The sequence below is a fragment of the Vulpes vulpes genome, chromosome 10 (genome assembly GCF_048418805.1).
Source record: "Vulpes vulpes isolate BD-2025 chromosome 10, VulVul3, whole genome shotgun sequence".
In the NCBI taxonomy this organism is placed as follows: Eukaryota; Metazoa; Chordata; class Mammalia; order Carnivora; family Canidae; genus Vulpes; species Vulpes vulpes.
Genome location: NC_132789.1, coordinates 84,251,997 through 84,274,759, shown reverse-complemented (window position 1 = coordinate 84,274,759; position 22,763 = coordinate 84,251,997). Strand labels below are relative to the sequence as shown.

Below are 22,763 nucleotides of genomic sequence, written 5' to 3'. Positions count from 1 at the left end.
AAGTTTTTAAAAACGGTGATCTTAAAAAATGTTGGCAGTGGAAGCCATGAAGACGCTAGATATCTATTCTTTTGTGCCTGACTGTTGCCAACCTTTATTTTCTTTGTTGAGAGGTGCATTAAGTTGGTAGATGAAGACAGTACCTTACACAGAACTAATTTAGATTTCAGCAAAGCCTTTTGCAAATTCTTTAATGATAGCCCTGTCAATAATGTGGTGAAATGCAGGCTGTTTTATGCTATTGTTAAGAATTCAAGGCTAGCCAAACAGGACTTGGAAAGTTGTGATCAGCTGTGTGATGTTAGCTGATAAAGGTGCTTCCTTGTAGAGCGCTTTAATATTATACTTGTCTGCTATTTCCCATGTAGATTCTCCTAGAATCGTCATATAGTCTTCACAGGTTTGAGATTTGGCTCCTGCTTTAGGGCAGAGTGATGAAAGCCATCCCTTAGAATATTAGTAGGTGTTGTGGAAAAAGGGGGCCGTGGCCAAATTATGTAGAGGACGCTGGAATAAAAAGGAAACCGGTTTCTGCACTGTAAAACTTCTCAGGAGTTTAGCATGCAGATTTACACTGTGAAACTTAAAAAAAGCAGTAAGTGATCATCCTTCCCAAAAGAACGTTTGGAGGATGGATTTTTGGGGAGGGATCTGGAGATGGGATTCTCTTTTTAGACTCTGCTTGGGGTAGGGCGGGGTGGGGGGGGTGGCTAGAGATGAGGAATGGCGCTGTAGTTGGAAGGTGGGGAGGCTGGAGCCTTTGGAGGCCTTTGGCAAGAGTTCCTAGGCAAGGGTGATTTGCAGGCATTAGGGGAGAGAGGGGTGCAGTTCACCAAGGCAGGGAATGTGGGTTTACAGACAGGTTTGGGGAGGGGGGTATGGAACACAGAAGATGTTCAGTTTTGAGCATGAATAGACATGTTTCTTGTGGTGTTTGATGAATTTGGACCTGAAACATCTATACCTTAGATATGCATCTGTTCAGCTTTGTTATGGGGAGGATAGAATATTCTTAGATAGAAGTAGAAGCATAGAATACTCCTATTTTTCAACCTATGGTTACAGCTAACTGGTTTTTCAGTAAAGAAGAAAAGGTCAGTATTAGCAGTTTAAGTCCCATTTCACTGTATATTTATTTCAACTTGTCTTTTATCCACACTCAATTTTTTGGGTAGAATTACCAGATAAACACCTAAATTGTTGTAATTTGATTTATTTTCCCCTGCTTTGTGATTGACTTGTGATTAGGAATTCATAGAATAATGTTCTTTAAGTAAAAGGTTATAGGCTAGATTTTAATGTTCACAAATTGAGTATTGATTATAAGAGTTAACATTTTTTATTTGTACTAGGCTATCTGCTTGGGATGCAGTAGTGAAATTGATAAAATTTCTGCCTCTTGGGGACTTAAAATCTAGTATAGAATACAGTGAAGAGATAATTACAATACCTAGACAATTTAGGCATTATATGTCCTTAGAGAGCCTTGTGATAATCTATTGCCAGTTTATTTAGTAGAGCCATTCTATTATTTTCCTGGGTAAGTTAATATAAGTTCTGTAGCAGAAGGACTTCCTAGTCTCATTTCATGAGGGGAAGCTAAGGGAAATGGGAGTAGTGAGTGGCTGAAGGAGGAAAAGAATGAGAGGCTTGGGATGCCTGGGTGGCTCAGCAGTTAAACATCTGATTCCCGCTCAGGTCCGGGATGGAGTCCCACATCGGGCTTCCTGCATGGAGCCTGCTTCTCCCTCGGCAGATGTCTCTGCCTCTCTCTCTCTCTCTCTCTCTGTGTGTGTCTCTCATGAATAAATAAATAAAATCTTAAAAAAATAAGAAAAAGAATGAGAGGCCTAAGGTAATATTGGTGTACAGAACTGCAGAGACTATATCAGACTTTTATTTGGGGCATGGATTATCTACACACCTGAAAGGATTTGAAAAATGCATACATAATACAATACAAATGAATATGTAATGATTTTAGCAGTTTTGTATATTAGAATATATAAATGAAAGTTTTACAAAGAATGAGTTAATTTCCTTTAAGATATGTTTCTATAGAAACATATCAAAGCAGGGGGCATTTGGCAATGTCTGGAGATGTCTTTGATTGTCACAGCTGAATATGGGGAGTGCTAGTTGAATCTAGTGGGTAGGTGTCAGGGTTATTGCTAAACATATTACAATGCATAGGACAGACCTTCACCACAAAGAATTATCAGGCCCGAAATGTTAGTAGTGCCAAGGTTGAGATGCCTTGGTTTAGAGAGAGACCTGGGGTCAAATTCCAGCTCTGCCACATAGCTGTATAGCCTGTGCCTCAGTTTCCCCAATATATCATTTAGATAATACTTTTACTAATCTTATACGGTTATTAGGGTAAATACGAGGCGTATACTGTTGCATGGAATTGTATAATTATAAGATTATGTAAATATAACCTATTATAATTATATTGTCTATGAAATAATTTTATAGAGAGTCAATGGATGTGATTGTGTAGATGAAAAAAAACCTGTGGGCTCCTTGGATGAGAACTGTGCCTGTTTTGTCTGTCACTATAGATTCAGTGACTGGTTGTAGGCCCAGGATGTAGCACGCACTTGGTAAATATTTGTTCAATGAATGAACACATAAATTGTCAAGACTCATCTCAACTTCCTCCATTTACTGTTGAAAATAAAACTGTTTCTGCTAGAAGTCTTTATAGCAGAGGTACCACTAAGTAGGGATGCGTGTCAAAGTCCCTGCCAGCATTGAAATATGGAGAATCTAGTGCTGACATTCCCGAGTTCTCGTACTGCCTCTCTATGGAGCTATATGGACTGCCTTAAGTAATCAGGATACATGAATCTTTACTTTTCGGAATTGACATTACAGTATCCTCATAAGTAATCCATTTTAAGAAAACCTTATTTTTTTTAAAAAATCATTCTTATAAGTTAGTTTTCCTGTGATAATCCACTTGATAACTTTAATTTCCTATTAATAAATGGTAACATTGGTTGCATTACTGTATTGTTTTAATAAAGCCTCGTATGCAATATGGAAAGCAGCTTCCGTATGCTTGAGAGACACCAAAGGTTTTAGAGTTAGAAGATTTAGTTTTAAACCCAGCTTGTCACTTATCACGCCTTTGACCTTGGACAAGTCACCCACATCAGTAAGCCCTTCGTTTCATCGTTGCCTGCTTCATCAGTCCCCATGATTACTCTGAATATTAAATAAGTTAACATTTGTAGATATTCTTTGCAAATCTAAAGGCTGTATTATAGCAAACATGTTACTTTTATTTAGATGCAAAATAATTTTATATGATTGCTGCTTATAGTCTAGCTTCTGGACAAGTTATAGTCAATAATCTGTTATAACAGCACATAAAAAAGGCAACAATTATAAGTAGAAATACTGCTTATAATAAGTAGGATATGTATGTATAGCTCAGCAAGTACAATTTTAGAATGTCTTCTAGAGTAATATTGCTATAAATGACTCTAATTCAATTTTTTAATATAAATTTATTTGTTAGCTATGGAGACCAAAGGCTACCACAGTCTCCCTGAAGGTCTAGATATGGAAAGACGGTGGGGTCAAGTTTCTCAGGCTGTGGAACATTCTTCCCTGGGACCTACAGAGAGGACCGATGAGAATAACTACATGGAGATTGTCAACGTAAGCTGTGTTTCCGGTGCTATTCCAAACAACAGTACTCAAGGAAGCAGCAAAGAAAAACACGAACTACTCCCTTGCCTTCAGCAAGACAATAATCGGTCTGGGATTTTAACATCTGATATTAAAACTGAGCTGGAGTCTAAGGAACTTTCGGCGACTGTGGCTGAGTCCATGGGTTTATACATGGATTCTGTAAGAGATGCTGACTATACCTATGATCAGCAGAACCAACAAGGAAGCATGAGTCCAGCAAAGATTTATCAAAATGTTGAACAGCTGGTGAAATTTTACAAAGAAAATGGCCATCATCCTTCCACTCTAGGTGGTGTGAACAGGCCCTTGAGATCCTTCATGTCTGACTCTGGGAGCTCTGTGAACGGTGGGGTCATGCGTGCCATTGTTAAAAGCCCTATCATGTGTCATGAGAAGAGCCCATCTGTTTGCAGCCCTCTGAACATGACGTCTTCAGTTTGCAGCCCTGCTGGAATCAGCTCTGTGTCCTCCACCTCTGCCAGCTTTGGCAGTTTCACAGTGCACAGCCCTATCACCCAGGGGACTCCTTTGACATGCTCCCCTAACGTTGAGAATCGAGGCTCCAGATCGCACAGCCCAGCACACGTGGGCTCTCCTCTCTCAAGTCCATTAAGTAGCATGAAATCCCCAATATCCAGCCCTCCGAGTCACTGCAGTGTAAAATCTCCAGTCTCCAGTCCTAACAATGTCACTCTGCGATCCTCTGTGTCTAGCCCTGCAAACATCAACAACTCAAGGTGCTCCGTTTCCAGCCCTTCCAACACAAATAACAGATCCACGCTTTCCAGTCCAACTGCTAGTACTGTGGGATCTATCTGTAGCCCTGTAAACAATGCCTTCAGCTACACTGCTTCTGGCACTCCTGCTGGATCCAGTGTGGCCCGGGATGTGGTTCCTAGTCCAGACACACAGGAGAAAGGTGCTCAAGAGGTCCCCTTTCCTAAGAGTGAGGAAGTGGAGAATGCCATCTCCAATGGTGTGACTGGCCAGCTTAACATTGTCCAGTACATAAAACCGGAGCCAGATGGAGCTTTTAGTAGCTCATGTCTAGGAGGAAATAACAAAATAAATTCTGATTCCCCATTCTCAGTACCAATAAAACAAGAATCAACCAAGCATTCATGTTCAGGCACCTCTTTTAAAGGGAATCCAACAGTAAATCCATTTCCATTTATGGATGGCTCATATTTTTCCTTTATGGATGATAAAGACTATTATTCTCTATCAGGAATTTTAGGACCACCTGTGCCCGGCTTTGATGGTAACTGTGAAGGCAGCGGATTCCCAATGGGTATTAAACAGGAACCAGATGATGGGAGCTATTACCCAGAGGCCAGCATCCCATCATCTGCTATTGTTGGTGTGAATTCAGGTGGACAGTCCTTTCACTACAGGATTGGTGCTCAAGGTACAATATCTTTATCACGATCGGCTAGAGACCAATCTTTCCAACACCTGAGTTCCTTTCCTCCTGTTAATACTTTAGTGGAGTCATGGAAATCACATGGTGACCTGTCATCTAGAAGAAGTGATGGATATCCAGTTCTAGAATACATTCCAGAAAACGTAACAAGGTAAGTTGTTTTTTTTTTCTCCTTTTCTGAAAATCGCGGCTTTATAAAATGTTGAAAAAACTAGTATTTACAGTTGATAAATTTAAACACATTGAACTGTTCAGTTCACAGTTCATTTTATTTTTATTTTCAGGATGGTCATTTAGTGTCCCCTCTTTCCTTTTTGGTATACTGCTGTTTTGAAATAGGAAACAAAAAGTTCTTAAAATTAAGAAAATACTTGTGTTGATTTTGAAGGAATATGTATGGATATTCCCTCCCCCTTATAGCACGTTGCCTGTTGTAGGTGTTGGGGAAAAGTCCGTTTTCTACTGCCTGTGACTATATATGTTTTAGCGGACTAGTGCTTGATTATTTTTTTCTTTAGTGGTACACTGGTTCACTAGAATTGTTTTCAATTTGTTTCTTTGTGGTCTTTGTCTTTTTTCTTAGCTTTTTTTTATATTATTATTATTAACCACTTCATTGGTTGTGAAGTATGAAGTTGAACCCCAAATCGGTTACCCACAAGCTCTACACCCTCTTCGTCCTTTTCTGGGTAGCTTAATTTGTATATAAGTCATGGTTTTCCATACAAATAAATCATTTCCTTAACTGTTGAGGGCTTTTAAAGACTCAGCACATCTAAAATTACTAAGTGGACAGTCTTGCTTTCTTACTCATATTGGAAGTGAAATATGTCACTGCAGTTTTGAGTTGGTATATTTTTAACTTTTAAGATCTACAAGAAGACATACTTTACTAACTGTAAAATATTTCTTGACTTTCCTTTTTGCAGATAGCATATTCTATATATTTAGAAAAAACAAGGAAGAGGTTTTTGATATGCTGTAAAGGGTGGTTCTAAATTATACAATGAATACTTGCATTGGACTTTGTTTCAGTACTGTTTTTATTATATGGTTGTGATAAATGATCCCTTTATTGAACATAGAATAGATGTCCTAGATATGGTTCATTCCTTCAGCATTTGGGAATATGTGGATGTTTTCCTTAAAAACTTATGTTCATTCCATTAACAATTATGTAAACAATTACGTTTACATGTATTTCTTTTTCTCCTTCTGTTTTGTTATGAGCCAAAAGCTAAAACTTTAGTTCATATGTTCTTTTTCCTTATCATTGATTCAAACTTTGCTCCTCTTGCCTTTATGGAAGCAAACATTCCATTGAAGGATCGGTTATTACAGCTCTTGATAGCATGAATGATCATATTCTGATACCCTCTCTATCTCTTCTATTCTAAACCGTAATGCAAGATAGTGCAACATAGCATGGCTTTCGTCAGAAACAAACATAGCATGTGGGCTCCTGCTACTGCTGTGTTTTACTTTTAGAGAAAGAAATTTTGCACATGATATCACTATTTTTGTAAGTGACTTTTTAGTGAGTTAGTATGAGGGGGTATGGCCTGGTAGTTATGAGCACTGCTGTCCTGATTGAAATCCCTGATCTGCCACTTAATTGCTTTGTGTCCTTGCGTATAACACTTCACCTCTGGGCTTTTAGTTTCCTCATCTGGAGGAAAAAGAAAAAAGAAAAAAAGAATTCAATAGTACCTGTCTCAAAAGGAGTTAAGATAATTGAGTTAGTTTATGAGAAGCACTTTGCACATTATCTGGTATGCGATAGGTATTGTATACATTTTAGCTATTACTGTTAACATTTGATTAGTTTACATAATCTGTAGTTTTCTGTTTTCATTATATGAAATTATACAAAATAGTTTAAAGAAATATTTTATACCTAAGTTGGAAAAAATATTTGTTGATAATTCTTATTAAATTCTACTCTATTATTTTTCATGATTAGGCATCATACATTTGCCACAACATATTTATTTGCTTTTATGGATTTGAAGGCTATTACTTTGGGTAATGATATTTCTGGTAGCCATAGTAGATAAAATCATTAGTTCTCTGCTTTGTTTTGTTCTGCATCCTATTTCTCCCATTTTAATTGTAGGTTTTACACTCAACTCCTGAAGTCCCTCCCAATGTTCTAGTGATGCATCGCCTCAAACATATTAACGTGAATCAGTGACCTTGAGTCTCCTCTGCATTTGTGGGCCCCAGGAGGTTGTTCCGTGTCTCCTCTGGAGTATTCCAAAATTCCTCACATAGGTGTTAATATAGTCAAAGGGGGTTCATTTTGTTTACATACATGTTGTATTGTGCTAGTTAGTATAAGTTTTCCCAAAACTTTACTAACAAAAGCTTTTGTGTTATGAAGTCTCTTGTAGCTTACCGATTATTGACAGCTTTTTCTGGTGAGTATTATCCAAACCTATTTATTTTGATCATTCTCAGAATAAAGGCTCAAGGATCAGGAGATATTTACATCTTTTTTCTAGATTTCAGTCCACATGTTATAATATTTCATTTAACCTCGTCCATGCTTCATCACTGGTCTCGTATTTTAGTGTCTTTTGGATCAAAATCCAGCCTTTTTGTCTATATCTTAATGTGGGATGAGGATACCCCATTCAGGGGGATGTGGAATAAATGAAAGAATTATAGGTTGTGGAGGATCAAGGCAGTGTGTGTCTGTTACGAGGTTTCATGATAACCTCCATCTTTTGATTGAACTCTAAATTGTTGTTTGGGATTCCTGAGACCCTTTCAAGGAGGTTTGTGGAGTGAAAGATCATGCATCAGTAAAAGATCCATTCAAAATGGAGGGTGGACCATGGTTTTTCATGTAATCGTGTATGGAAAGTTCACTAATGTGATTTCAGATTCCACATTGCTACTAACCTTTAAGATACTACTGACTGGCAGTTTTCAACATAGTGTCAAAGAATCACATATGCAGTTACTGCTAATGACCATTAAAATGCTTGTCCTGGGCAGCCCCGGTGGCGCAGCGGTTTGGCACCGCCTGCAGCCTGGGGTGTGATCCTGGAGACCCGGGATCGAGTCCCGCGTCGGGCTCCCTGCATGGAGCCTGCTTCTCCCTCTGTCTGTGTCTCTGCCTCTCTCTCTCTGTGTCTGTGAGTAAATAAATAAAATCTTTAAAAAAAAAAGGTAAAATAAAACGCTTTTCCTTTTTCCAACAACCTATCCATGTGAACCCAGATCTTATTCATATACCTGAACCAAAACCTATCACTACACACTGAATGCAGAAGTAGATACGAAAATCCAGCTGTCTTCTATTGAGACAATAGACTTGCAAGAATGTAAAACAGTGCCAATCTCCTCACTCAGGTTTTTGTTTTGGGAAACATAGTTATTTTTTCATGAACATAGGCTTATGTTAACACAGTGACTTCTTAGTTTTAATTGATTCAAAATGAATATTAGTTTTAATTCTAATGCAGTAAATACCAGTAGATCTAATTTACATAAACAAAGGCTTTCTGGTGTCCTCAGTACATTTTGAGGGTGGAAAGATGTCTGAAGACCCCAAAACTGAGAATTGCCAGTCTCTTTTACTCTGGACACCCTTTGGCAGTTAATGAAAAAAGAGGTTATTACTTTATTTTGTTGGCCTTACTGAATATTATGCTGAGGAAGGAGTGCCCTCTTCAAATAAGAAAAATGATTCTTGTCTAGTTAATTTTTTAAGCCGATAGAAGTGAGTAATGGCTGCAAAGTGTGTGTTGTCCTCATCTCCGTCTGTGGGCATCCTGTGAGAGGGTGACGAAAGCCATCTATCTGTTAATCATTGCTAGTGAGTGGATTGCCTGACCACCAAAGTGTAAAGTAAATTATGACAGAGGCTGAATGTAAAGCTTTGAGGATGGACACTGGACCTGGTTGTGTCATGTAGATTGGAGTTTCCCTGTCAGCCAGGACACAAACAAAACTGTGACCTCGGTGAGTCACAGCTTCTCTGGGCCTCAGTTTCTTCCTTTAAGGTGAACGTGTTGAACTCGGTGCTCTCCAAGGTCAGCCTGCAAAACTATTAAGTGGCTGTGACGTTTCCTTGGAGTTGTATGTTAAAAATCAAAGTTGAGTATCCTTTAACATATTTGTTTATCTGGTTTCAAGTATATTTTAATCACAGGTGTAGCTCTTTTGTTTCCAGGGTGTTCTGGATAGAAAAATGTCATTGCCATTTACCATTTAAAAGGGGGTATGGGAAACTTATTTATTTTACTTTGAAAAGCAGAGGGTTTTTTTTTTATCAGATCTTTTATAAAATTTGATACAATGAATTTCTCTTCCTTTTAATTTACACTATTCCTTTGAAAACAGCATTTCTGTGTTGACACAACATCGATGTTTATGGCGATGGTCATAGTCACTTTGATAGCATCATAACAGCACTAACATTGACTTAGACCTTTGAATATAAAGTTCACTGTTTCAAAGGGCATATTCTGGGAGGCTTCAAGACAGATAATCAGGTGTTTATCTTAATCTGTGCTGCATTCTTTTTCTATGATAGAATGAAACAATTTAGTAAAAAAACCTACAGTTTTTTTTTCAATTGTCCCTAGAGTTTTTAAAACTTATCTTCTGTAATAAAGCAAAAGGTTCAGAATTCAAGGAGTTACCAAAGTTGCCCTGTCTCATAATAAACTTTCTGAGTAAATTATTGGGATTTAAATATCCTGGTATAATGCAAAGTATGAAAGAATGATGATTTTAGGAGAGGGTGGAATCAGATTGATTAGTTGTGCTTACTATAATAAATCCATTAAGAATTACTGAGGTCATTTACAAGTGAAAACACGGGACTTTCTTTTTCTTATTATTTGTCTCACAATATTTTCATTTTGAAATTGTTAGTGTACCTAGAATTTTCCCCGCTCAGTATTCTAAATAATATTTTTAGAAATGATTTCACAATGAGACTTGCTTCTCCTGATGATTCATTCACTTCCATTCATTTATGGTATTTCTGGTGAGAGTAGTGATAATTTTATTGAAAAAAAACCCTTAGTGCTTTTTAACAAATAAATCACTATGTACAGTGCACTTTGATACATTTTGCTTTTAACATCACAAGTGTCCTAGGTTTATATGTCAGTATGTCCACCTTTTAACATCTAAAGTATTAGTATACTTAGAACTGTTTACTTCATACTTTAAAAAATGGAGATAAAAGCCTTGGTTTCAGTTAAATAAACTCAAATTATTCAACTTCAGGCTGTTTGCATGCACAGCAGTGTTGTGCTAAAACTAGGACCTGGAGGTGTGGCATTTATGGATTTGATGCCTTTTGCACTATTGAAATTCTGGGTGTGTCTGAGCTTTTTTTACTTGTAATGTTAGAGTAATGCCTGATGTTATTTTTTTTTTTTAAGATTTTTTATTCACGACAGAGAGAGAGAGGCAGAGAGAGACAGGCAGAGGGAGAAGCAGGCTCCATGCAGGGAGCCCGACATGGGACTCGATCCTGGGTCTCCAGGATCACACCCCGGGCTGAAGGCAGCACTAAACCGCTGTGCCACCAGGGCTGCCCCCGATGTTATGTTGATCACAAGTAATTTAGGAGTAATACTTCACTTCCCCTAATGCTTTGATGTCATTAACTTTTTTTTTCCCTCCGAAATATTTTTTTCCAGGCTTTCAGCTGTTGCTTCAGTTTCATACTCCTCATCTACTGATAAAATTTCACCTCTCCTGCCAAATAATGTATCATTTTCTTTTATTTATTAAATTCAAATCAAGAGAAAAATATTTGCTTCATTATAAAATTTAAATATAGCCCTTAAATTGTGTGTTTTTGGACTGTATTCCAAGGTTTATTGGTGAAAACCTAGGAAATATAAATATGTTAAATGTATAGGTCTTCATCTTAAACTTTAGAATTTCTAGTTTTAAACTTGTGAAGTATAGGCTTTATTTTGTTTTAAGAGTTTTATTTTCATTCTTTATATAGTAAAGTAATGATGAAGTTAAAATGTAATTACATATAAGCACCTGTTACTTAATTGATGTCTGGAAGCCTCTACATTTATGATTGACAGTGTTCAGGCCAAGGCTGAAATTTCTTTGTAGGAATGAGGTAAAAATTCCTTGTATTTATGCAAGAAATAGAAAACTCTAGTATAAGGAAGGAAAGAGGACATACACAGAGTAATTTGAATACCTAAAAAGTGAATTCCCTAGGGAGAGAGAGTGAGCTAATAACTGATTATCTGAATTCCTAACTGTGGCTGCACTTTTATTAATTATGACTCTTTCACTGGTATGTGTCCTCACCTTATAGGTAGATTAGGAGTTGTTGAGACATATAAACAAAAATTATAGTCTAAAATAAAGTGGAATAAGGTTTATAATGGGAAAGTCAACTTTGGATTTTCTGACAGTATAAAATTATATAGGCAAGTTTTGGAAAATGGGGAGATGGGGTGGTGCTGGTCAGAGTTGATATTTATCCTTTTGCAGAAAGTAGGAGTGGTCATTTCATGATGGAAGGAGTTACATGAGCAAAACATGGAGATCAGCAGAAAACACTGAATGTGGTCAGGTTGTATGGCTGACACAGGAAATTGCGGGGAAGAAAGCCTGGAAGAGGTTAGTTAGTTGGAAGTAGAAGGCAATGGAACTTGAAAGTCACACTAAGAAATTTGTACTTAATTTGGTAGGTAATGAGGAACTATTGAAATGTTGGAGCAAGAAAGTAGCGTGAGCTGAAGTGCACTTTGGAAAAACCTTAATTAGGCAGTGGTTGTAGGGTGGAGCCTTGTTAAGTTATTGCAACAGCACAAGGGGTTGGGAACTTGACTCTCTGTCCAGAGTAATGGAAAAAAGGGGACAGATGTGAGATATTACAGAAGATGCCCTTGTAGGAGTTGATTTTTGTATAATTTTTTTATTTTGAAATAATCACAAACTTAAAAAAAATTAAGTCCATCACAGAGAACTCTAAAGAAGGACATTCTCTCACATAGCCACAGTATAGCCATCAAAATCAAGAAATTAACATTAAGTTACTTGCTTTAGACCCATCTTGTACTTTTTCTGCCCCAGTTCTGGGGTCAGCTATTTTTCCAAGGACTGCTCCCATTCCCACAGATAGTCTCCTGCCTGTGATTGGGGTATAGTTTGAGTTCTGGGTCACAGGGCCACACTCCCCCAGAAATGCCCTCCTTACTACATTCCAGCACTGATTTCCCCCTGCTAGTCTGTCTTGGGTTCTGATTCTCTGCACTAGACCATGAGAACACATGGACACATGGGTACTCCTCCCCACCTTGCACTGGGCATCAGAACTGCCCTTGGCTTGGTGCCCCACTGTGGACCATCACAGCTATCCACATCCTGCTACTGTGAAGGAAGAGGAAGGAGAGCACTTGATACTCATGTGAAAATGGAAGGAAGGTCAGGTGTGTGGAAAATCAGTGGAATCTCAACATGTAAGTTTGACTGTCGTGGATAATGGAGAGATCAAGAAGAATGGGCTGGGAGAAGAAGTGATGATTTATCTTGGATTCACGAGCGTTAAGTTGTGGACTACCTTAGACTAAGAGAGTTCTCACTGTAGGTGGAAATGTTGATCTGGAGGTCTAGGAGGCCTCTTCATAGAAGTGGGGGTAGACAGTGTCCGTGTGGGTGCTGTTGCCCATGGAGAGAATGTATGTATGACCCAAGTGTAGTTTAAAGCGCATTCTGTTAGGAATTTGAGGAGCAGAACCCCATTTAGGAGATGAGCAACACATCCTAATAAAGGAGACAGGGAGTTGTTTAGAGAATCAAGATAGTGCCGAGTCATGGATGCCAAAGGGAAGAATCACGTAGTCTTAGATTTTCAAATTAAAAGGGCCCTAAGGCTATCTATAAATCCAGCCCTGAAACTAAGGTCCAGAGAGATTACATGCCTTTTCTGCGATCATACAAAGTAGTTGGTAACAGAGCCAGAGGTTAGATCCTGCCCTTTTGTCTATTATATTATCCTTTTCTTCAGCAGGAGATGGTGGTTTAAAACCTGATGATGGGGTAAGGTGGACCGGAAATTGGACTGAATAGTTGGTGCTGGTGATTTTTCCAGAAGGAATTCTGTTTTGTGGTGGGAATGGGAATCAGACTGTGATTGGCTAAGGATTAAGTTAGCAAGGAAGAGGAAAGACTTGAGGGATGCCTGCACAGTGTTTATTCTCCGGAGGCAACGTTCAGTGGTAAGAAGAAAGGGTGAGAGAGGAGATCGTAGCACAGAGGAGCTGTGAACTGTAAGATCAGAGTCAAGATTGTGATGGACAGGTAAGCTGTGAAGAGGGTGGTGGAGGAGACTGTGCCATGCCTGAGCTGCAGGGTGTAAGGAGGGCAGATTTTTGATGGGTCAGTGTCCTGAGATGCTGAGAATGAAAGGGAGACTTGAGTTAGCCACAGGGTCAGATGTTTCACTGCCCCATTGAACCAGTCTATGTAAGCGGTTACTGGCAGCTAATGTTGCAGTTTTTATAGATATAGAAACTGAGGCCCAGAAGGTATATGGGATTTGCCAAAGGCACATAGCTAAGGTAAATGAGGAAACAAATACTTGAGATAGAGGAGAAGAAAACTGAATGTCCTAACAACAACAATAGACACATGGATCTTTTAAAAATGTAAATTAAATTATGTGGCTGATGTAAAGCCCCTCTGGCTACTTCTCATTGCAAGCAGCATAAAGTAAACTCATCAAGGGCCTGAAAAACACAAAAATATAAGACCTCTATTTTATTTAGTATCTGGTTTTCTTCCTCGCTCAGTCCCCACGCTGACCTTTCTGTGGCTCAGACCAGCCAAGCCCCCTTCCCTCAGGGGTGCGGTATGGTTCTATACTTAGTGTTCTCCCTGCCAAGAAGGCTCTGCTTCCAGATTTTGGTCATCTGCCCCTTCTTGTCACTTGGCATTAGCTCAAATGTCACTTTCTTAAAGAGGCCTTCCCAGACATCCTATTTAAAGTGGTGCCACCCCCCCACCCACCTCCTAACAACACATCACCTACTTTTGTTGTCTTATTCCACATACCTATCAGAAATTTGTTTACTTGGCTTCCTCCAATTAGAATGTAAGTTTCCTGAGAGCAGGGCCCTTGGCTGTCCTGTTTATAAGGAAGTTTGGCCACACCTCAAACAGTGCCAGGTGTATTGCTGATGTTCAGTAAATCCTGATTGAATGGATTGGTTAGCAGAGGAACTTGGGGATGACTGGTATGTGTTGGTGGTTGTGGAAAACTAACACCCTTATTGTCAAATAATCAAGTTCTGTGGAGATTAGCAAAAAAAATGTGGTGACCTCTATCAGCATATTTTTAAGGATTTTCACAAAAATAACAGTTTCTGTTCTTGTTTTTTCTAATCTTAACATAATAAAGTAGTCAGTAATGATGTATTACAAGCTATATGGTGACATATTCTGAGTTTTTGAGGTCATTTATTTTTAATTTGCAAACAGTAAAATTAACTCCTTTTGGTGTGCAATTCTAGAAATTTTGCCAAGTGTCTAGTCCTGTAACCACCATGCATTCAAGATAAGAATAGTTGTAACCCACTAAAATTCCCTTGTATTGTCCTTTCTCGGTCAACCCAACTCTTCATTCCCAAACCCTAGTGACCATTCATATGTTCTCCATCGTTGTAGATTTGTTTTTTCTAGGTTGTCATCTAAATGGAATTATACTTTTTATAGCCTTCTGATTCTGGCTTCTTTTATTTAGCATAACACCCTTGACATTCCTCCATGTTGTCGTGTGCATATTATTCGTTTCTTTTTAGTGCCCAGTAGTATTCCATTTGTGGCTATGCCACTGTTTGTGCATCCATTCACCTGTTGGGTTGTTTCCAGTATTTGCTGTTACAAATAAAGCTGCTATAAATATTCACATATGAATGTCTGTATGGACATATGCTTGATTTTTTTTCTTTAGTAAATACCTGCAGGTGGGATGGCTAGATCATATGGTGGGTGTAGGTTTAATTTTTAAGAAACTATCCAGCTGTTTTCCAAATGTGGCTGTACCATTTTACATTCCCCCCAGCAGTGTGTGAGAGCTCTGGCTCCATTACATCCTTGCCAGCACTTGAGAGAGTTCATCTTTTTAATTTTAGACATTATGATAGGTGTGTAGTGGTGACTCATTGTCATTTAAGTTGGCATTTCTCTGATCCCTAAATGATACTGAACATTTTTTCATGTGCTTCCTTGCCACCCATATCTCTCCTTCTCATGCTTGTTAACTCTATTGCTCATTTTTATTGAGTTGCTTTCTTCTTCTTGAGTTCTGTTATCAGTGGATATTGAAGTAAACTTTTTGAAAGAAGACCTAGAACTAAGAGAAAAATAGCGATTTAAATTTCTGGATTTTCTGGGAAAAATAATAGACAATTTTCAATTTATTTAGTGCCCACCTTATTCCAAATGTGGGTGAACAAACCACATGCCTTCACTGTATTCCCCTCTAGTTGGGGAGATGACTCATATGAATTTATACAGTTTTTTTTTTTTTTTGGTGGTTCTGTAATTATGTGTTTGATTGTATGATGCAGATAAGAACTGTTTCCAAAGACTAGAAAAGAAAGAGTTCTATGTGGGCTGGAATAGCTAAGGAAAGCTTCATAAAGGAGGTGAATTACACTTGACATTGGAAGTTTGGTGGTATTTGGTGGGGAGATGTATTAAAGGAACAAGCAACAGCACAGGCCAGGTGTTGGGACAGAGGACAAATGAAGCCTGGGTAGTTTGGTTTAATGTTTTTTAGAGAAAACTAGATTATAGAAATCTGTGAATGCCTAAAAGAAGTGTTTGGCATTTTAAATATAGCATTTTTAAACATTCTCTTAACCTGGAAATGACATAAAACAGTAGAAAGGTAAATATGGTAGGAGAGATAAGAAATAGTGACTGAAATTAAAAAAAAAAAAAGAAAAGAAAAGAAAAGAAACAGTTGAAAGGCTATCCTATTGGGAATTCAACCTGAGAGGATAAGTGCTTTAGTGGTCAGAATGGTGGGCAAGGGAGAGAAGTTAGAATTTGAAGGAAGAAATAATTGAATGCCAGATTATCTGACCCAAAGCCTGTTCCTTTCCACTATACCACTAAGCCATATGTGCTAACAGCCCCATGAAAAGTAGATTGCCACAGGGTATAAGGAATAAAAATAGTAATAAGGAGAAAATTTGAGCATAATTATGACTCTAAGAGAAAAGGAGTGAAATGATTTTATTTGGATGAAGGTAAAACCTGATAATTTTGATACCAAAATAGAGTACTTTTTATTAAACTAGGGGGAAAAATACCTGTGGGAATGGAAACAGGAAGAGCTGCTCCTGGCTTTACAGAGTTGAAAAGCAAAAGATGATATATATGAATCAGAAATGTTGATATATGGAATTCAGACATACACACGCACACATATATAAATAGGCACAGTCCTAGCTTGTTTGGAAGTCCATTTCTTGTGTCCTCAAGTAACTGGTGTTTGAATTAATAGTGCTCTTTCCACAACTGGAAATGTGCTCATTTTCTTCCATCACATGGTAGAGTTTGTATTTACTTAATAAATATTTTTCTGATAAGTTTGAGAAGAGATTCCAAGTGCAAAGTTTGGGAGTGTAGGGGTTTAAATGGGAGCAGATATTCTTTAATTTATTTCAATTTAGAGTCTGCCTGTATTTCTGAAATGGAAATTAGGTCCAGAGCAGCTTTTGTTCTTGAAACTAAGGTATTGTGAAAGAATATATGGTCACACAGTACAAAGTATTTTTTTTTCCTCTATTTCTCCATCATTTTCAGACCAAACTGAGGTAAATGTACATATGAGACTTTGAGACTTCTGGAAGCATTTGAGTTTTCTGTATGTGGTAGAAATATGATAATTTTGTTGACATATACCCTGTATTTTGGACTTGGTTGCTATGATTCAGGTGAAAACAGCACTTTCCCCACCTCGTAAGTACTGTTTTTTAAACAAACTGAAGAGACTGACAGATGGGTAGAGTGGGGAAAGAGAGGTATAAGCACAGTAACCTTTCATAGTGAAAATCTAGACCTAAGAGCTCTTATGTAACTTTTGAAACTACTCCATGAGAGGGTCTTAGGTGTCTATTAGCAGGTACTCTTTAATTTTAAGCTAATGTTCATTTAAAAAGCCAAAGATTTTTGTAACAGAGTATAACTCTGTGAACTGTGCATTTGTTGAAGGATGAATTTGTTGCCAGAGAATGAAAGAAATAAAGACCAAAAATCTTAACTGTGAACATGGCTTAGCCTCAATGATTTCATAACACTGATGAAATACGCTTTTTTTAAAAAAAAATTAGCTCTTGCCAATTTACTGTGGTAGAAATAATCAGATCTGGTATTATGAAGGTTTTAAGGAGAATTGACCCAAAGCAAGTTTTAAAAAATGAATGTTGTTTTAATGGGGAAAGGGACTAAATTTCTATCAATGTGTCAGAGTCTGTATACAGTCTGTCTCTTCCACACATGTAACTGATACTGTGCATCCTAACCTGAGTTATTCAAGGCTTTTAATCAATGAAGAGTGATCAAAGTTTGTCATACTATTTTCAGTTGCTTGGCTTTAAAAGGGGGGATGTTCTTCTCTGGTTGTTAATGCAAGTGAGGGAAGAAAGAGAGACTATTACAAGACAGGGAGATTTTTCAAAGAGGAATGCACTGCCACCTATAAATAACTGATACCAATTCTGTTTACTGAACTCTTTGGGGTCTATAACAAACACCAATGCACATTAAAGGCACTTAACCCAAAAAAGTTTTGGAGATGGATGATGGTGGTGGTTGCTCAACAGTGGGAATGTGCTTAATGCCCTGAACTCTATACTTAAAAATGGTGAAAATAGTAAATTTTATGTATGTATAAATTTATAACAAAGAAAATAGCACTTTATCTTGACAAAAATGGGGCTGCCCTGTGTTGGTGAAAGATACTGAGGTATACTGGAAGTCCACTGTGTGAGCCCATGAGAGCAGAGACTAAGCAGAGATCAGGTCATTCTTAGCTTTGTCTCTTCTGCACTGTTTAGTAGGTACAGTGTCATGTATGTACTGTGTTCTGTACTGATCTTCATTCAACAAACATTTATTAAGCTCTTGATTCTGTCAAGCATAATCCTGGGTGTGTGGTCAGAGCAAAAAGGAGAGATTCCTCATCCTTTAGGACACGCAGTCAAGATACATCCAAGATCCCATTACAAAGTAGACTGTGGTAGATGTTTCTTTGGAGGTACCAAATAATCTTTGGAGAACACAGGGAGAGAATATTTAGAAATTAAATATTAATTTCATTAATAAAATTATATGACAGTCATAAGTGAATTTAATGTAATTGGTCAGGACTTTTGGTTTGCAAACAGCACAGGAAACCATCTCCTTCTAGTCTAAACAAAACAGAATCTCTTGGCTCACAAAATGGGAGAAGTTCAAGGGGTACACCTCAGGCTTGGCTAGATTCCAGGCTTCAAGTAGTGGTGTCATAAGTTTGTTTCTCCGTCTATTGCAGCTTTTCTCTTTTCATTCAACTTTTTTTGGGGAAGCTGTGGCCAGCATCACTCTGGGCTTGCATTTTCATTAGTTTTTGATCCTGGTCAAAGGATCAGCCCTTTCCTTGATGGATTCTGTTGGCCTAGCTTGGGTCTCACACCTGGCCTCGAGTAGAGATAGATGGGTGCGTGCATGTATGCATGTGGGTAGTGGTGCTTGGCTGCACCCAGCCCAGTGGGCTAAGAACACAGAAGATGGTTCCCTAGTGGTCTGGGCAAACAAAAACTGTACTCTATGTTAATAGTTTCATAACTGATCATATAGTCGTTTATTAGCCTTTAATTAGAAGTGTTAACCACAATGCTTGACTCTAAGTACTTTCATTAATAAGATTTTACTGTTATTGAAGTAAATAGTAGTATTGAGAACTTGTGGAGGACAGAAAATTGATGATTAGAAAGGCCAATGTGGCTTATTATTATTATTATTATTTTTTAGGCAGAGAGATCTGATAGTCTCTTTTGTGGAGTACATTTACAGATGCCTTAATGATGAGAAAATTTAGTAGTAACCAGAATGTGTTCTAAGAGCAGTATGCTGAAGACTCAGTTTTATCTCTGCTATATAGGGAAAATAAGTATTAATAGAACTCTAAAAGGCTTATTGAATTGACCCCATTAGTAAATATGGCCCTCGGCCATCTAGAACTAGTTATCATTGCTACTTAAGAAGTGCCTATATTGGGATCCCTGGGTGGCTCAGCGGTTCAGCTCCTGCCTTTGGCCCAGGGCGTGATCCTGGAGACCCAGGATCGAGTCCTGCATCAGGTTCCTTGCATGGAGCCTGCTTCTCCTTCTACCTTTCTCTCTCTCTCTCTATCATGATTAAGTAAATAAAAAATCTTAAAAAAAAAAAGGTGTCTATATTAAATGTTATTTTCTTTGGTCTGTTGATTGAGAGTCTCTGCCATTCTTGGTGCAAATGAGGTTTTCGTAGTTTGGAAGGATTATTAACAAAATTAACTTATACCTAAATTCAAATACGTGTATATTTACACACATAATTTTGCAAATGGCTCAGAAGGTCCACAGACCAGTTCATGAGCCTCTAGGCTCCAGGTTACCCCTTGGTCATTATTAAAATATTGTACAATAGCAGAAAGAGGACCATGGTGATCAACTACCAAGAGAATATTTATCTTTGAAAATGCAATTTGAATTGTTTGACAATAGTACTGGGTTGTATGGTCAGTCATAACATCTAACATGTGAATATTTATGCAAGATGGCTATTTGGGCAAAAGAATTCTATTAAATAGGGAGTGCTGAGAGGCCCATATAAATTGATATAAATTAATCTGATTAGTTGATATTTAATAAGTTGAAAAAGATAAGGATCAATAAGCTTGCAGATATTGCAGATACAGATAACATCATTGAGGAAGGGTATAATCAGAAGTCAGAGTGGTCCTGGTAAGTTGGAAAAAACGTTAAGAAAAGAAGATGTAGGAGAATGGTGGCAGATAATAAGGCCCATGTTGGGATTATACTTCTACTTGCTTATTGTATGTCTTTGGGCAAGTTATCTAACCTCTCTAATAGTGAGTTTCCACATCTGTAAAATAGTGACAATAATAGTCCTTCCCTTACGGGGAAGGGAAATTTATCTGAGCTAATCCTTATAAAGTGCTAGCAATAGTGACTGCTAATAATAGTGACTGCTCAGTGAAAATAAAATCTTAGTTCTTCTTATTGTTGATTTTTATTATTAGTTTCGATTAGAATTGAAATAGAGGAATAAGAACACATAGGAGTTACATGGGTAGATAATTGCTCATAAGAAAGTATGACCTAAGAGATTCCATTGTGAGAAGAATTAGCAATGTAGATTTAATAGATTCAACCACAAAACTAACATTATTTTTGAGAGAGGAAATCCTTCCAATTCTTTGTGCCCTTATGAGATCCTTAATTGAGAACTGTATTCTTTTCTGAATTCCAAAAATAGAGATGATTATGAAGATAGTTTAGACTAGGAATTCTCAATTCTGTTTCAGAGCAATACAAATGAAGAATTAATATTCGCATATATCACATACTCAATGGCAGATTTGATTTAAAAGCCTTGTGTGGGTATGTGTGTGTGGGTAGTAAAGCAAATAGCACCATGAGCTTTTTGTTTTTGTGGTATTCATAAAAAAATCAATACTCGGCATAAAAGTATTTTTCACTAAGAATTGCTTATTATGGGCTGTTGCATAGGTAATGTGGGCTGCATGGCAATATACAGTAATGGTTTTAATTTCCACCTCTTCTGCTTGTGAAGACATGAGAATGCAGACAAGTAAGTTGGCTTTATCATGGGAAGAATCATGAACCTGGTTTGTGTTTCTGTTTTGGAAGTAATTTACCAACATCAGTATCATTATTATTATTATTAACAAATTATTTGGCACATAGCTCACAACCGATCATGCCCTTTTATATAGTACTCATTTAGAATAGAGCCTGAGACATAAGTAAAAATGTCCAGACCCTTCCTCCTCCTCCACAGTTAAAAATCTCTGAGTATAACACTGCTGTTCAAATATAAGAACTGTTAAGATGACGATACCAAATATTTAGTTGTTCTTTCCTTTGGACTACAGAATAAAATAAGAAGAAGCCCTGTTAGGGATTTAGATCAGCTATGAAAAATCTGCTGACTTTATATTGAACATTGGGCTAGAATTAATGTTCAGGGAAGGCCCGTGACAGCTTTCACTCTGTGGGTTTTTAAAGGTGAGAATGATTTTCATGTTTGAGATGTTTTTGATGTGGCTATAACCAGAATAGAAATGTCTTAGATTATGGCTTTTCCTCAGATTGAGTAATTCTGTTGTAATAAGTCAGCATATGTTGCTGTCTGGCTTAAAAACTACATAAGGATAAAAAACATGTTATGTAAAACCATCTATAGTATCATATCTTTACAATTCCATTCTGCTTGAAATTTAATGCCAACACCATACACCAGATAATTTCCAGGTGGATTAAAGAGAACCTCAGTCAAGGAAAACATTTAGTTGAATGTGTATCTGACTCTAGAATAGACAAATGCTTTGTAAGACTAGAGCAGAGGAAGAAAGTACATACACATAAACCAAAAATTTTTACTGTAAAAATTCTAGATGGCTATATGCCAAAGAAAATTAAGACAAAGATGGAAAATGGTGACTAGGTTACCTATATTAAGAACTGATACAAATTAATGAGAAAACCACGAAATCTGAAGTAAGGTTGGGGAAAAAAAATAGGCAAAGAACATGGATAGACAGCTCATAGGAAACCTAGTACATATGGGGTGTATGAACTTATAAACTGTTTAGTCATGCTAGTAAATAGAGACGAATATAAGCGACAGTTAGATAGCATTTTTCATCTATCAGATTTTCAGAGAGGAGAATGGATGGATGGATGCATGCCACTGTGGAAAGATGTCAGTGGAGAGTCTAAATAGAGACAAGTGATTTGACAGCACATACCATCAGAACTAATGTAATTTAATTCTGGAGCATGAACTCCCCAGCCAGATGGATCTGAGCTTTACCATTTACTGGCTGTGTGACCTTGGGCATGTTACTTAACCTCTCTCTGCCTCTGTAAAATGGATACAGTGATAGAATTTACAAACTCTTAAAAGGGCACATTGAGTCAGTATATATGAACTGCTTAGAGAAGTACTTGGCCTAGGATAATCTCTACATAAGTATATTTCCTTTATTGTTATTATCATTTCCTGTATGTACTTCAAAACGTCCAGTTTCTAGGACTGTATCATAAGGAAATTTTTATACATATGGACAAAGATTTGTGTATAATGGCATTCATTTTAGCATAAGTTGTAACATTTTAAATAGTTTTTTCCCCAAAGGATTGATAAATTTATTTTTAATATTACTATGTAAAATGTGCAGTCATTTCTATAGAGAAAATTTAATAGCACGGGAAATCATTAAAATCTAATATTTTCCCTTTAACATTATATATGCAACTGTATTTACAGAATTTATGTGGACATATTTATGTGTGTGAGTGTTTTGTTCTCGGTGGAAATGAATGTG

General features: G+C 37.4%; 1 protein-coding gene across 4 annotated transcripts in view; it reads left to right on the top strand.

Moving 5' to 3' along the window:
* Positions 1–22,763, top strand: part of NR3C2 (nuclear receptor subfamily 3 group C member 2) — a 329,868-nt gene that overhangs the window by 4,539 nt on the left and 302,566 nt on the right. For all 4 annotated transcript variants that reach the window (XM_072724792.1, XM_072724793.1, XM_072724791.1 and 1 more), the window contains exon 2: positions 3,530–5,279. In XM_072724792.1, coding sequence (XP_072580893.1) covers positions 3,532–5,279 — 1,748 coding nt within the window. In that variant the 5' untranslated portion in view covers positions 3,530–3,531. The remainder of the gene's footprint in view (positions 1–3,529; positions 5,280–22,763) is intronic.